Source organism: Pholcus phalangioides, unplaced genomic scaffold (genome assembly GCF_987345545.1).
Source record: "Pholcus phalangioides strain wild (caught in Gottingen) unplaced genomic scaffold, Ppha-v1.0 ptg000008l_1, whole genome shotgun sequence".
NCBI classification, from domain to species: domain Eukaryota; kingdom Metazoa; phylum Arthropoda; class Arachnida; order Araneae; family Pholcidae; genus Pholcus; species Pholcus phalangioides.
Window position 1 is genome coordinate 16288315 of NW_028301601.1, and position 16115 is coordinate 16304429.

Sequence of the window (16115 nt, forward strand, 5' to 3'; positions counted from 1 at the left end):
TAAGAGCAGGAGTTCTTAGCCTGCGAACCCCGATTCCCCCGCCAGTAAAAAGAATGTCAAGGACCGCCCTTATAAATAATACTCAGCATGTAACATACATGTGTGACTATTTAGCGCTATGAACTGGTGCTTTTCGATATCATTCTGGGTAGACGTGGATAAACGATGACCAATTCGAGGGAGTCGTCGGTGGTTAAATTTTGAGAACCACCGAGTCAATCGTTCTCTCATGAACCCCGTGTCAAGAACCTCTGGACTAAAAAAATAAATCCACTAGAAGAGCTAGCTAACATCTTTCATCGATCATTTTAATTAGCTTCTTATCCGAACATCTTTCAACTACGGACCTTCGTTTAAGTTTTTATAATGTAATCTCAACTCAGAACGGTTGTATTGTAAAGTATATTATAGACATTTTTTACACGTGGTTCCCCGTGGAATCGCATGTCAAACTAGTCTTCATAGTGTGGGGGCACTTCTGGAAGCACTTATACACTCGAGTGCTCGATTAACAGCTGTTTTGTGTTCGATCGAATTACAACACACTTTGAGTGGGAAGGGCAGGTCAATGCACACACAGTCCAATTTCACTGATTGTTAACAGCTTTCATGCCTGGTGTCAATTTATCGCCCTATTGGAGGTCAAGGCTTCCTTAGAAACGGTGCATACAGAATGGTGACGAAATTTTCATTTTCCCCCGATGTAGTGCTGTCTTATCTTTTATTTCACTATTGCTTTTTGTTGCAACTGGAATGATTTCTTTTTATCTATCATCGGTTGTATTGGTTACGTGCTGCTTTTCAATTGCAATTATCCGAATGCATAGTTTATTTTTAGCAACACGTTGATCTAATACAAAACTTTGCGTGCTTATCCCTTATCATAATATACGCATCTGCTGGCTTAGCTTGAAACACTGGTCCCCGTAGCCATTATGTAGGTTTCACAGTAACATCAGCAAAGACATGAGATGAAGCCAAAGATCTAATCAAATAAAATCTATCCAGCATTAATATTTCATGTTCGAAAATATTTTACACCATTTTCAGTTGTTCCTAAAGGAAGGAGACGGGGGGGGGGGGGTGATATTTCACCCTGGAGGAATCGTGAAGCGGATTCAAGGAGTGTAGCGGTAAAAAGTATCCATATGTTGGCTTTAAAATGCAACAGAAACGACCCTGGTAGATAAAGTCGTATTAAAGACGCGCCCGTACCGTAAAGATAGCCGTGCTACTTTATTAACAAGGCTTTGCTGGTGATCAACGTAAAGTATTAAGGCAGCGTGATGTGTATTTTTTGGGGGAAGCTTATAGGGTGTTAATGGTCATTACTGTACCGTGTTTTGCGGGACATCATTTTTGTATGATATCACTCATCGGCCCATTATTTTTTTGTGGGTCCGCGCTTGGTTACACGAACCCTTTGGAGACAATAAAATTAAATCTGCGGATAATAAGCGTACACACAACACCACCTATAGTGAGCTTCGTGACTGCGCATGAAGCTCGTGACGTCACTGAAGGTCATCTCACCTATAGCCATTGGATATAGCCACACACACAATGGCTATAGGTGAGATGACTTTTTTCAGTGACGCCACGATGCTGTGGTGGCCAAGTGGCTATAATGACGGACTCGCATCGCGAGGGCTCGGGTTCGAACCCGACCGTCGCCACAGTGGTGGTCGGCTGAAGTTGGTTTTCTGTGGTTCCCAATTCCAAGGTGCTGGTGCGAGCTGATATTCCCGTTAAAAAGTCTCGCCATAGAAAGCAACAGGCCTACAACGGTACAATTATTCAATCATTACACTTCACTTCTGAAGTATAGATGACAGCACTGGAAAATCAGACACAAAGCTACAGGGTGATCAGCGAATAAGCCCTTATTTCAAAATTAAATATCTCTACAACAAAGATCAATAAAATTATGCGGTAAACGGTACGTTTATTAGCAAAACTGTAAGAATGTTGTAGAGAAATTTCGAAAATTTAGTTTTTTTTTTAATTTTTTAAAATTTAAAAAAAGAAAACTGGAGATTTTGGGGTTCCGAAAATCCTCATTTGTGTGAAGAGAAACCACTGCATTCGCCTAAAGTTACTGCATGGGCTGCGGTATGCGCCATGTGTGCTGACAAGTTGTTCCAAAATTGTAACGTTCAGTAGTAATCGTTTCTCGCACGAAGGGGCCGATAATGCCTCTGGAGCATACCGCAGCCCATGCAGTAACTTTAGGCGAATGCAGTGGTTTCTCTTCACACAAATAAGGATTTTCGTAACCCCAAAATCTCCAGTTTTTTTTTTTTTTTTTAATTTTAAAAAATAAAAAAATAAACTAAATTTTCGGAATTTCTGTACAACATTCTTACAGTTTTGCTAATAAACGTACCGTTTACCGCATAATTCTATTGATCTTTGTTGTAGAGATATTTAATTTTGAAATAAGGGCTTATTCGCTGATCACCCTGTATATACTCACTCCCACTTCCGGCCCAACTCAGTCGGTAGTAAATTGCCCATGGCAGTAGACCGAAGTTGTGTTCTGTTTGAAAGATAAAAAGAAAAATTGACGTCACGAACTCCATATGGAGACCCCTCTAGTATAGGTGGTGTTGATGCACAGGGTTTTTTGGGTGGGGGCGGCATCTTTTTTTTTTTCAAATTAAGTGTTAGGTTTTTAGTGCAAAAAAATAAAACTATTATTTCTGCATGCTTACGTATGCCAATGCCTGCGCCCGAGTGGCGCAGTGGTAAGATGCTCGTCTTCCACTATGAAGGTTATCGTCAAGATCCACGGGTTCGAATCCAGGCGAAGGACAACCGATAGATGACGCCTTCATTTCCCACTCAATTCCACTGTTTAGAAATTGCCGTATGGTGATATACTTTATGACCGTAATTGGTATGCGGTAAAGTAAGTGTGTCAATGCTCCGGACCCCTACATAAAATAATATTCAACCAGTATATATCAATTATAAATAATAAAAAAATTGTTTTCTTATCCCAGCTCGACATAGACGGATATAGAAGGGGGGGGGGGCGTCCAATAAAAAATTGTATTATTTGCATGGGTGGGAGGGCGGAGTTGGGCATTCGTCCCGTCCCTCCCATGTTCAAGGAGCCTGTATCCGCTTAGAGCTCATGAGCCCCCGAAATCATTCCGAGGACCTCAGATTTACCCTTGCTCTATACCAGTGATTTCCGTTGGGAATCACTGGAAAGTTCCAAAGGTGCGGTAGAAGCTACGGGCATAACATAGGATCCTATGGGTGGGATCATCATGGGTGGATATTACGATGGGAGAAAACTATTTATGAAGTGGGCGATGGGACAAAACAGGTTGGGAAACTATGCTCTATACCAGCGGTTCTCAACCTTTTTTGTAAAAAAATTTACTAAAAAGGAGCCCGTAAGTCAGTTTTTTAATTATTCATCAAAATTACTGATTTATTTTTACTTTTAAAAATATTTAAAATAATTTTTTTTAATTTTACTGTTTTTTTTTTAGTTTTCCTCGCGAATGTCCGCGGAGCCCCTGGAGAGTGTACGCGGAGCACCGGTTAGAACCGCTGCTCTATACAAACTAGTTCATTATTCGACATCGAAAATTAATCATGATTCATCATTAATAAGCAATAAATGATGATCGTTTCTGATGAACCATATTTCAAAAAAAATATTAGGCGTCCACGTGCTTTCCAATGAAGCCACGACATTCAAATTAGGATCAAATGAAAAAGAAGTTTCAAGGTCACAAAGGAAAAACCTGATTGAAATTTGTACTAGAAACGAAAATTATTCTGTTAAAAAAAAAACGAAGGGTAAAAAGAACCTTTTGTGTGGAATATACTGCATATTAAAAAAACCATAATCTGGAGAGAAGATCTCTCTCGCTCTCTTTTTTTATTCTCTCTCATTGCTCTCTCTCCTCTCTGTTAGATTCAGTTTTTTTTACACTATTTCAGTTTCTCACCACTCTCGACATCTGTTTCAAAAAACCGGTTAGTTTTTTCCTCCTCCTCCGCTGATTCGGTCCCAATTTCTCCTCAGTTTTCTCAAGTAGGTCCCAGTCTCAGTTGTGTAAAAAGTCAGTGAATGTGCATGTGGGTTTCTTGCCATTCACTAGTGAGGTGTTTTTGGTACGGAAAAACAGCAGAAAAAACATCGCTTCGGAGAAACCTTGCCCAAGACCCAAATAAGATTACATCCGCACTCTCTCTCTCTCTCTCTCCAAGTTGGTTTTCGGAATTAGACTTTTATAGGACACACCTTGTGTATTCTAATTTTTTTATTCCAGGTTGAGAGCAACTTATCTTCACGTGTGACGTTATTCTGAGAGATAAATCGTGTCTTTTTCTCTGATCAAAAAGTAAATATACTTGAAAGAGTAGACGTTCTTCATTTCTCCTCTGTATCAGTGGGTTTTGAGATTGTCGTGCCTTGCAGCAGCAGATATCGCCTTGCACCGGTCAATTGCAATTTCGTTCGTGAATGTGGTGACCTGTTTTGTTTTGGTTCATCATGGTGTAGGTTTTCTGAACTCGAATGAACTGATCGATTATTACCGTGCGTGGACTTTAATTTATTCGGCCGAAACATGCAGAGAAAAACTGAAGAAATTCAATTGGCTATTCAAGAGTATTTCGATGTCGATTGGTTTTCGATGAAGCTCTATATGAGACGGTGAGTTTTTTTTTTTTATATTACTAAAAGTAGGACCTATATATCTTCAATCCTGGCTTTATGGCCAGGACTTTTAGTGGGCTTCCATATTACATGTGCAAGAAATTAAATAAGGTCGATTTTAAAGGGGTTTGTGTGTCGCTTATGAAAGTGCTCCTACCAGGGCAGCAACTAGATGCTTGGTCAGCCCTGCATGCACGCATCTCCTGTAGTGTTGAAAGACGTTAAAAGTGAACTTTTTCCTCATCCCCCCCCTTCCCCTCTTCCCAGGTATGATCATAGCTCCTACTCAATTGCGAATAGGAGCCAGAGTTCACCAGATTTGTACAATCATTTTCATGAAACCCTCAATAAACAAAGCCGCAGTAGGTGTCAAAAATTTGTTCATGGGTACTAATTTTGAAGTCCTCCGTAACACAGCATTAAACCGACCTACATTGCTTAAAACCATATTTGCTTCCAAAAAATTTTAGATTTTTTCTTTCGTTCGTTATTCAGGACTTATTATATTCATTTTCACATTGTATAGAAAGGCCTATTTACGGGGAGGGGGGGGGGGGGGGGGCTTATAGCCAAAGGCGAAAACTTCGGAGTGGCATCAGATTTGAGGAATGAGTGGTCTAGATCAGACTATAATGAGATAAAGGCAGCAAAATTAGTGCAGCCCACTGGCGCAAAGCCATAAAAATTTATTTCTAATTATAGCATGGCGTGACCCAGCTGACTAAGACATTGGTATTGAAGTCTAGAATTTTGTATATGCGGGTACAAAATCGGGTCCAAAGGATGACATAATTTTAATGGTCAAAGGGTCATTCAATCCCAGAAAAGTTAAAAAAAAACAATCAGAATGCTTTTTTTCTCCCCAAGATACCAGACTTTGGTTCGAGAAATTTGGCTGGTGCTTAAATTTTGTTTTTCTTATTTGTCACCCCGTCCTATCGTACAGTATCGTTATTGTTACATCAACGTTCAGTGGCCATGAAATCATGTTCAGTTTATGTTTGATTACGTTTGGCTAGGCGTGTGGCAATTGTTTCATATCCTTGAAGAGAAGGGCGAGATCGGGTCGATTTAAAACAATGTGTTTTCACAGATGGAGAACTTCCTACACACTTGGGTGGGAGTTTTCTAGTGGGCTTCGATTTGCTAATACTGTAATTGTTTTGAATTTCCCATGAACTTGAAAAATTAGCAGGTAACTCTAGTATGGGTTTTAAAGATTGATCTCGCAATACATCTGGATCTCACAGATGGGCTCAAACCATTAAGAACATGGCCAAGCTTGGAAATTTGGCGTCTTCGTGAGAAAACAATGTTTTATCCCTCTAAAATATTTGAATATATGGCTGCCTACACGCCACACCTTGCAGCAGGGATCTTAGGCTAGAATCCTTGGCAGGCTCCTGGGCCAGATTTTTCACTGGCTCTCTATAGCGAATTTACAGTGTGAAAAGGAAAAATTAGAATCGTCCAAGACCCCGAAGGCCTCGTCAGCCTCACCTTTTTAGGGGGGGGGGGTCGTTATTTACAATTCACACAAAGCTCACACTGTGTTGTGTATGGCTATAATCCGAAGGGACGGGAATAGACCGATATTTTTAAATTTTTGCACTATAAATTTAGTAGAAAATGTTCAAGCAAGGGGTAGAAGTCTTGTCGGAGGGGACTTGTGCGTGTTATGAAGGTGTAATGAGACTACTTAACCGTGCACGTGCACCTCGCTGAGGTGTACATAAGGCGGGGCGGGGCATATTTGTTGTTTTCTTATCGTCCGGCCCCCCCAAGACGATAAAAAAACAACAAATATGTGTGAAAAAATTAAAATATTGAAAGGAATTACCTTTATATACTATTTTAATCGATTCCTGTTAATTTAAAATGTTTTTAAAGGCTTGTAACTCAAGTGTCTGAAAAAAATTCCTTGTGCACCCCCAAACCCGGCTGGTTTGCCACTAGAATAAGATCCTTATCAGCAGCGTCGGAAGTGTTTCGAAACTGTGGGTGCTAGTCTTTAGTTTTATATCGGAAATATTAATTTCCGAATCAATTCTGGGGGTGCTCGGATGCATGCCACAAATTATCGTGGGTGCTTGAGCACCCCCGGCTCCGACGCCACTGATCCTTATCAAGTCGCCTAAACTACTGGTACCTTGTAAACATTCTTCTAAGGCAGCGGTTCTCAACCTTTTATAACTCGCGGAGCCCTATCCAATATATAATTTCTGTGGTGGAGTCCTGTTTGACTCGAGGAGCCCTTTTTTGTACATAATTTGTATGGCAGAACCTTGTTGGCCTCTTTTATTTATTTACCTGTCGAATTTACTGATTTATATTATTTTCCTCGAGTCACCACGGAGCCCCTGGAAGTTGCACAAGGAGCCCTTGGGGCTCCGCGGAGCACCGGTTGAGAACCTCTGCTCTAAGGGAATTTCTAACGAAATGACAGGACTTGACTCAAAATATACGCGGTTGGCACCTGGATTTTTTTTCGAAATTGTCAAGTTTCTTTTTCCTAGAGCCGGCATTCACAAATAGAAAATTGTAGGTGCCAATACAAATTTTTCAGTTGGCATGACGACGTGGCGGCTTGGATTTGTCAAGCCCAGCGAAATGGTATATGTTGGATCTTGTTTTGTAGCACATTTGTGACCCTAATGCAATGGCTCTTAACCAAGGGTCTTTGGAGAGGTTTAAAGGAGTCCGTGAGCTTGGATGGGAAAAGTACGTTATTGTTTTTGCATTATATACTGAATATTATTCTGTGAGGTGATCTGTGACCCACCTTGTTATTGGCACAAATGGTCCGTGGAATACAAAAAGTTAAGAATATCTGCCCTGACGTATTCATGTATCTTTAACGTATTTATGTTGCCGGAGTTATGCGTGTTTGTTGTTCTAGTAGTACTGCCAGGGCCGGATTAACCAGTAAGCAAAATAAGCACGTGCTCGGGGCATCAAGGGGTAAGGGGGCACCACAGAAAATGATCAAATAGTATATTATATTTTTAAATTTTTTTACCAGCATCAGTCATTTGGTAGAAAATCCTAAAATTTTAAGAGCACTTGATTGTACAGTTGAAGATCTTTATCGACCAGGGGTGCAACTAAGGCTGGGCATGGGGTTCTAGTTCCCGGGCTCTGGACCAGGAAGGGTACCGAGTTTATTTTTTGTTAAAAATTGTGGGGAGGGGACGTCAAAAAATCGATTGATTCCCCTAACTAACAGGGTAAAGTTTAGTTTCTGGTTGCGGCCCTGAAAGGACACAAAAGTAGAGAAACTAAGTAAAGTGCGAACAAGAACTTGTATCAATGCTCAATATTTTGATTTGGAATTTTGCTCTATTTCCATAAAGCCAGCCCAGAGCATCTCAACAGCATCATTGTCCCGGGTAAAACAAATGTTTCTGAGTCCCCTCCCCATCTAGCTATAAATACCTGAATATCAATTTGCATACTTACTCTCCCCCAAAACTTTAACCAGATCAAATTATCATGAGGTCTCCCCGGCGTTCGAGGCTGCCGAGTCGTGGAATCATAGACCTCAAGTGAAATGATTTTTCTGAATACCCCCACCCTTAAAAATACCTGATTACCAATTTACATACTTGAAAATTGTAAACAGATTTGTCATGTGGTTCTCCGAGTCATGCGCTAAGGTTAAAAGTGACGGGTGAGCGGCACCAAAATAACTTGTGTGCTTAGGGCCTTCATATGGATTAATCCGGCCCACAGTACTGCTATTTCCTTATTTTAAATATTTGAGTATCAAGGTGAAATTGTAAAACTAATATTTTTCATTTTTGGATCAATAAATTGGTGTTCTTCGCCGAATTGGTTGATTGAGTTAGCGAATGCATGTTCTGATATGGAGGTACTGAGCAAATGCTCCACTTGCGCAAGTAGAAATCGGGCTCAGTCAGAGGCGTTTTCGATTTTTACTTGTAGGAAAGTTTCCTTGTGTCCGTTTCTGTAACGAAATCCAAAAATATTTTTGCACCAAATAAGCTTCTTACAAATGCAATTTCCATCTCTCGAGGTTCGGTGGTATAATATCACATTATTTTTAAGAACATTAGTAATGGCATCTGTGAACGGGATTAGTGTTCCCAAGCCGCGTATCATCCACAATACGATAAGTCACTAAGAAGGCACAGAAAGTTAAAAAGATTACTTTTCTAACTTGGGATATGACTAATGAACAAAACAGTTAAATACAGGAGTTTTGTCCTTATCGAGTTTTTTAATGGATGTTGATTATCCCAGTTACAGCCGTTCTCCTTGGAAGGACGATTTTAAAAATAAAACTGGCTTCATTGGGTCTGGTTTTGTTATACCAACTCGTTTTATATTCAGCCATGCTAGGAGAAAGTTTGGGTGTGCCGAATTAATTACTCTACATACGCTCAAAACTTTGCTCACCACCGTGATTATATAAACAGACGTGTTTACCGTCGATGAAAGAGAAAAAGGATTACTGTTACTTATAGTGAAAGATTGTAGAGTCATCATCCGATTTCTTTTTAAGGGTTATTCCGGGTCAGAGGGTGAGCCATGAATTATTTATCCGCTCCAGAGCGGGTTTTGGTTCCGCTACGATGTTTTTCGGTGACGTAAATCCCATCGCCGGTGACGAATTGTTATGGAAGCGTAGAAGGAAATTATTGAATCATCAGCTACTTAATAAAACCAGAAAGTGAAAATTGGAAAATGACAAATTTGTGTCTTGCAACTATTTTCATTTTGAACGCTGTATAAATCAGTTTCCCAAACTTTTTATTCCATCGCCACCTCAAATTTTTTCTCCCCCTAACTCAAGTGAACCTATAGGATCCCATGCTAAACCCGTAGCTTCTATCGCCCCCCGACCATTCCTTCCCCCTTGAGGGGGCAATATTGCCCACTTTGGGAAACACTGCTTTAAACGAAAGAGAATACTTACACTTAACTATATACCTCTAAAGAGGGGCCCCACTTTCTTTTCCTCAGACAACTGGACCTTTGAAGATTGTCCTTTAATAGAGGTAAGCTGATGTGCAAACAAAAATTTCGGAAAAAAATTACCCTTAATCAGAGAACTTTCGGAACTTGTGTAAAAGTGTTCGCACCAACATACGAAGTTACAAAGCTCAGAAAAGCCTGAAAAAAAGGCTCGGAAAAGCCTAAAAAAAATAATTTTATCGGTTTTACGCAGAAGAAAAAATTCTAGGTTCCTGGGTAATTTGGCTGGTGTCTAATTTTGTTTTGCCCGATTTGTAAATTCCTGCTATTAAGGAACCATGTCAGTGAGTGGCAAAAAGGAGTGGAAGGTAGGCCATCAGAGAGGTTTAATTGTATTTGAGTATTATCTCAATAAGCATTGACAATACCTTTGAACTCTTCTAAAGCCTTGAAAAATATAACTTGGCTTCCTTATCTCGTAAACTCACTGCATGCTTATGTAACGAGTGATAAAATGACAAGAAAAAGGTCTCGGTAATCGGTAGGGGGGAAGATGCATTTTAAGGTTCTCAAAATGCTTTTGGAGACAATTTTAACTTGCTCAGAGCTTCACTTCGCATTTAAGCCCATGAGGCATTTAACGGATCATTAAGTGAAGAGAATAATTGCAATGACACTTTTCTGAAGGGTCGGCTCCCTACAGCAAGGGCTCTTAAACGGGTGTACGGACCCCTTAGTAGGATTTTCGAAGATATTTAGGACGGATTCACATCTACAGACACTCATCGTGTCGTGTCAAACAAGGCAAACATTCTCTAATATAAAACCAATGAACGTATTCATATCTATCGTATCGTGGCTGCGCAGACAGACAATTTTATGTTAAATAATGTATGCCGCTTCTAGCCCGACACGGTGAGTGTCTATAGATGTGAATCCACCTTTATGGGATCCGTGAGCTTGGATGAGATAATGATCAACGTATCATTTTTATATTTCATCCGACCAACTTATATTTCATTCCCACCTGTTGCTTGCGAGCAGTAAGAGCACACTCTATGCTCTTTTCCAATTTCATGCTCGATGGTCGTGATCATTTGATCAAAGCTCCAATTAAACAACCTGTGAAAATTGCACCCAAAAATTAAAAATTACTGATTTCGGGCACTTATGTCAAAGTTGACACAAGGGTGCTCCTCGTTTGGTAATGGGCATAGCCAGTGTTCGCGACTCAATAAAGGTTATGGGCACTGGCTATGCCCATCATCATACGAGGAACACCCTTACGGAAACTTTGTAAGTATACCTGAGATCTGTATAACTGTAATCCTTGGATACTATTTTCACAGGATATTTAATTAAAGCTTTAAGTGCTTGTGAGCACGAAATTGAACACGAGCATAGAGCACTCTTTGTGCTTTGGGGAGCATGATTTGCAAACGCTGGGCTTTCGATGGCGATCATAGCCAGTGCTCGTGACTCAATAAATGTTGTAGACCCCTGTATTACATACTGAATATTACTTTTTAAAAGGGTATGTGAATCGGTCACTGCTCCGAATGGCCGTATTTTTTTCTTGAACGAAAGATGGCATACTAAAACAGTATTTTTATATAAGCACCTTGTCGACGGTGGTTTTAAAACTTTTGCTACCCGCGGCTTCCTTGCCAGAAAAAGCTTATCCACGACTTCCCCGAATAGTCTGAAAAGAAACTTTCACTAAATAGACAGGCACACATTGATGTCGCCAGCTCACCCCAACACACACGTCCCGTCTCCGTTCTCTTGACTTGGATTGGCGATGCCTCTACGAGCCACGACACACACTTTGAGAACCACTGCCTTCCCAACAACCCCTTGATTAAACAATGGGAGAGAAGGGGGGGGGCAGGAATAGTGCTCATTTTTAAATACCTTCCAGTTTATAGCAGATAAATATCTTGTGCAAGGCTTCAATTTTTTTTACCTTCGCGGTACACTTAGAAATTTCACATAATTTGGGTCACCTTTGACCCATATCTAGGTACTTCGGTGGTACCGTAACGTACTGGCTAGAAATCAAACTTTTCAACTTTTTCCAATGTACTTTTATCCCCGAAATATCTCTAGTCACCCTTTATGGCAGTGTTTCTAAACCACTGGAGCCTTGACATTATTCATACCGGGCCACGACTGATCTGCCGTTTCATTCCCTTTCCCCCCCCCCCCCCATTCATTTTCCATTAGTCATGTATTTGACAGGGCCCTTCCACTTACAAAAATAAGTGAAACTGGGCCGCGGGCTTCCAAAGGTTGAGAACCACTGCTTTATGGCACCCGTGAAAAGACCTTTGGTAATCGCTGCTTCAGTCAAACATCGATTTCAGTATTTCTATCTCCTCTGAGTAATGCGAGCTTATGCGAAAGTTATAAGGAAATAAAAAAAATTTCGGCACGTGTCGAGGCGTGACTTCTGATTGGCAGTCCCTATATTCTGTCTTCAGAGGATAAGGCAAAGAATTGTTCATTGTCGTGAATAAAGGTCTATTGTTTTCCAGTTAGATATAATGTGACTCACGTTTTCAGTGTGGAAACTCTATCTCTGATACGGAGCCTTGATTTTGTCACCATTTGGGGTTTCATTTGCATGTTATTAGCATCTAATTCACACTGATATGCATATATTCTCGTCTTTTGTCATCAAGGGAATGAGTTATTGTTCCTTGACCATCGAATCTCTTCACTTGCTAAATGAGGAGATTCTTTCCAGATCGTTTTTCCAGCGTTTTAGGTGGATTTTCACTTTCGCTTAGTACTGCTTGAGCGATGATGCGTTATAAGTTGGATATGAATTAACTTTTTCGACGTGCTGTCGTTAGCTTCTGGACCGTATATTTGGGGTGGCGGGAAGGGAGGTTTCACTGAGAGACAGAAAACCGAGCTGCTTATAAATGTGATTTTTGTCTCGCTGATACCTTTTTGAAGATAGGTTCCAACTTGTACCAAAGTGGGGAGTGGGGTGAAAATATTCATTGATGCTGCAATAAAAATATCTATGCCAGTGGTGAATATTCATATTTGTTTGGGCTCCATATTCCGTTCCATAATAAATGCGTTCTTGGCGTATTCCGTTGAAATCAACAGCTGAAAGTTATTTTTTCCCCGTCGAATAAAAATTGCTAAATTTTTTGAAGGGGCCGTTCAAGTATTACGTCATCATCGATGGAGTGGGGCGGGGCGCGGACCAACTGCCTTTATGCGATTTATTATATGGCTTAGAGGGTGGGTCGCAATGAATTTAGTAAAGATAAATTTTGAGTTTATAGCCTTCAAATAACATTGAAATTAATAGAAATTGATTATAATAACATAAAGGTATTCTCTTCCGAAATTTCAATTAAAAAATTTTTTTGCATTAAAAAATAAATTTTTGATCGTGTGGGAGGGGGCCCCCTATGCCTCCCGTGTACGTCTCTGATCCCACCAATATGCGTTAAGATTCAGAGAGGCAGAGCTGATGACGAAATTTTGCTGACAAGGGGGGGGGGGGGAAGTCAAAAATGGCTGAAAATTTGCTTACGTAATACTTGAACGGCCCCTAACATTCTTTTATGGCTTGAGATTCACTAAGATTAGGGGGGGGGGGGGAAATCGTAATTATATATCGATATTTTAGTATGTCCTATTTTCTCGGTGGGCTCAGCTATTTGAAATATTGTTAGAATAATAGGTTTTAGTTTTTTGAAATTTTTTTTTTCAGAAAATGCAAATGATCATTTAAACACACAATAAGGAAGTATCTATAATTGCCAACAGATGTCTCTGGTGAAGTAAGAACCGAAACTAATTTTGATTGGAACACGTAATTTTCGAAACCGAAACGGACGTTAGTTGGTATATATTCAAATTATTATTGAAAATTTGTTTTAACTGATATGTGACTCTGACGAATTTCACTATTAGTTAAGCTGAACGGGGTAATAAATTTCATCAAAATAATTTGAAACAAAAATTTCTCTAAAAGAAGACATTTAGCATATTTCGAAAATATACATCAGTTCAGAAACTAGTTTTTTAAGCCAACAACAGATGACACTAGTAAATTTTTTTTGGCAAAGGGGCCATTCAAGTATTACGTAAGCATATTTTAAGCTATTTTTGACCCCATCCCCCCTTGTCAGCAAAATTTCGTCGCAGGTTAGAATATTTCATATCTTCAAAAAGGGGTGGTTGATGACGTAGGCAACCTTCACCCCCTCCCCCCGTGTCATCAAGTCAGCAAATCCGAAACCCCTCCCCCCCTCGATGCTGACGTAATACTTTAATCACCCCAAACGTATTAATCGCAACTGCTATGACGTGTAATACATTTGGCTACATGTTTGCAAAAAATTAGTAACGAACACAACATCTTGCAATTGGGAATGTTTGAACTGATTGAAGGAATTTGTATATCCAGTTTGTAGAACTAATCTGTTGTGCAGGGGGATTCCTGATTTTTTATGTTCGTGGTATGCTTAGAAAATGTCAACCGATTGAAGAGGTTGGCAAGGTTTTTCTAAAACGTAACGTGGAGAAAAGCAAAATGGATTTCGGAATTATGTGGAGCTTCTTCCTGAGTATGGGAAGACAACGTAAAACGTTAAAAACAAAATTTGGAAACAAAAACCAAACAACACCTTTTATATATAAAAACCAAAGGGTTATTATTTACCATGGGGACTAGTATCTTTTGTTTTCAATATTTTTTTTCCTATCCCGTCATTAACATGTTCCTAAATTTTCATAGCTCCCTGGTGAGGTTTATACCTCTTTTTAGGCCATTGGTTCTCCAATTTTTTCACTCGCGTCACCCCTTTCCCTCAACAACGCTTATCCGTAGCTCTCCCAAGGCAGTATAACAAAGAATCACTTCGAAGCATCATTGTAAGGGCCACCGCGGCTTCCCTGACAAAGGTTGGTGGAAACTCTTTAATTAGACATTTACCTGTTTATAACACTCCCACCAAGCAGTTGATAACTCTCCCTGTACAACAATAAAAATCAGACTGGGGGCAATCGACCTATTGCGCAAACACGTTGAAAATTGAAACCCTTCTATTTTTAGAAAATCGACTCAACCAATGAACCTCAACCGACCATCCAAGCATACGAGAAAAATGAGCTGTGTATGTGTATTTTTAACGTAACGAACTCAAAATTGAAATTTCGAAGCGGTGCAAAAAGTCTCCTATGCATTTCCAGAAGGTTCTTAAAGCAAAAGTTTGGGAACAGCTGGCGTTAGAATCAACACCCAAAGGCAAAAAATTGAAAAACCTAAATATTTTAAGTGACAATTCACATAACTTTTAGCTAATTATCATGAATTTTTCTGACTTTATCGTCCAAACTTGAAGCCATTTTCAAGTAGCTTAGAGCGAATATGAAGTAGTCACATCAACACGTACAACTTTTGAATGTTTCCAAACGCAGCGTACCTTTAATTTTAATGTTCTAAAGAGGGTTATCTGCCCTTTGAATGCATGCGTAACACGAGTCGGTCTCGAACTAAACAATGGTCCTTTTCAGCTTAGTTTCAAGTGAAAAAATTCAGCTTTATAATCTCTTGGTTTCAAGTGAAACCATGTATATCAAGATATTACTGTATATTTTAGTCTCTTTGTATGACACGTTGCACGCAATTTTTTCTTGAATCTTAAAAAAAAGTAGCATCTCTACATCCGACGAATGTCCTTATTTCATATACATATGTTTAGATATAATAGTCCGTGCGAAAGCAACTGACCAGGAAACACGCAAGGACTCCGATACGATATGTATAATGCACAGTAGCATGCTGTGTGCGTCAAAGCATTTTCAGATATTTTCTTCCGGTCTATGAAAGAAATGAAAAGGAATGAAGCCCATTCAACAAGCGGATGTTTGTTTTCGTCATTCGAAAGGTCAGTAAAGTTATTTGAGTTGAAAGTACCATTCACTATTCGGTTTGCGAAACTCTTATTCAAAGGCTTTCGGAATCCACTGGTGTTTTTAAATGACCCATGCGTTTAACGTGCTTCGAGGTTTGACGTTTTCTGACACAAAGTTTGATAACTTTCATTAATGTTCTTGCAATCCCTACGTGCCCGATCGCATGTATATATTATATACATGAGACATGGTATGAAGATTCAACAACTGTGATACAACAGAGCAATACACGCGTACATATTTTCTTTACAGAAATTGTTTTTGTTCTTGAATTGGTCGGGGCTCGTTTGCTGTCGGCCTACGCTAAACGTCGTATTGTTGTTATTGCTGCCTACGCATGTTGTAAACTTGGCAACGCCTACCGGGGTGCGAAGGTCGTAATTATTTTGGCATACATTACGCAAACGTTATTGTATTCAATCTGAATACTCAGCTTCATTTCGGTTCCCATTAAAAAAAGTAAATACTTTCCCTACATCGGTGTAAAAATTGAAGTTTGCATCGTTTTTGCAGAAAAGTTATTTTATGTTTGTCTTGATCTGAT

The 16115-nt window shown here is 39.7% G+C and overlaps 1 protein-coding gene across 3 annotated transcripts in view; it reads left to right on the top strand.

Annotated features, from left to right (window-relative positions):
* The window catches only part of LOC149083905 (uncharacterized), a 73442-nt gene that overhangs the window by 26434 nt on the left and 30893 nt on the right, over positions 1-16115 (top strand). Inside the window, exon 1 of one of the 3 annotated variants that reach the window (XM_089234278.1) lies at positions 4045-4681. The exons of the other annotated variants lie outside the window; for them this stretch is intronic. Within the exon in view, the coding sequence (XP_089090404.1) occupies positions 4596-4681 (86 nt within the window). The 5' untranslated portion in view covers positions 4045-4595. Of the gene's footprint in view, positions 1-4044; positions 4682-16115 lie in introns of those variants that run through there. 3 annotated transcript variants of the gene reach the window in all.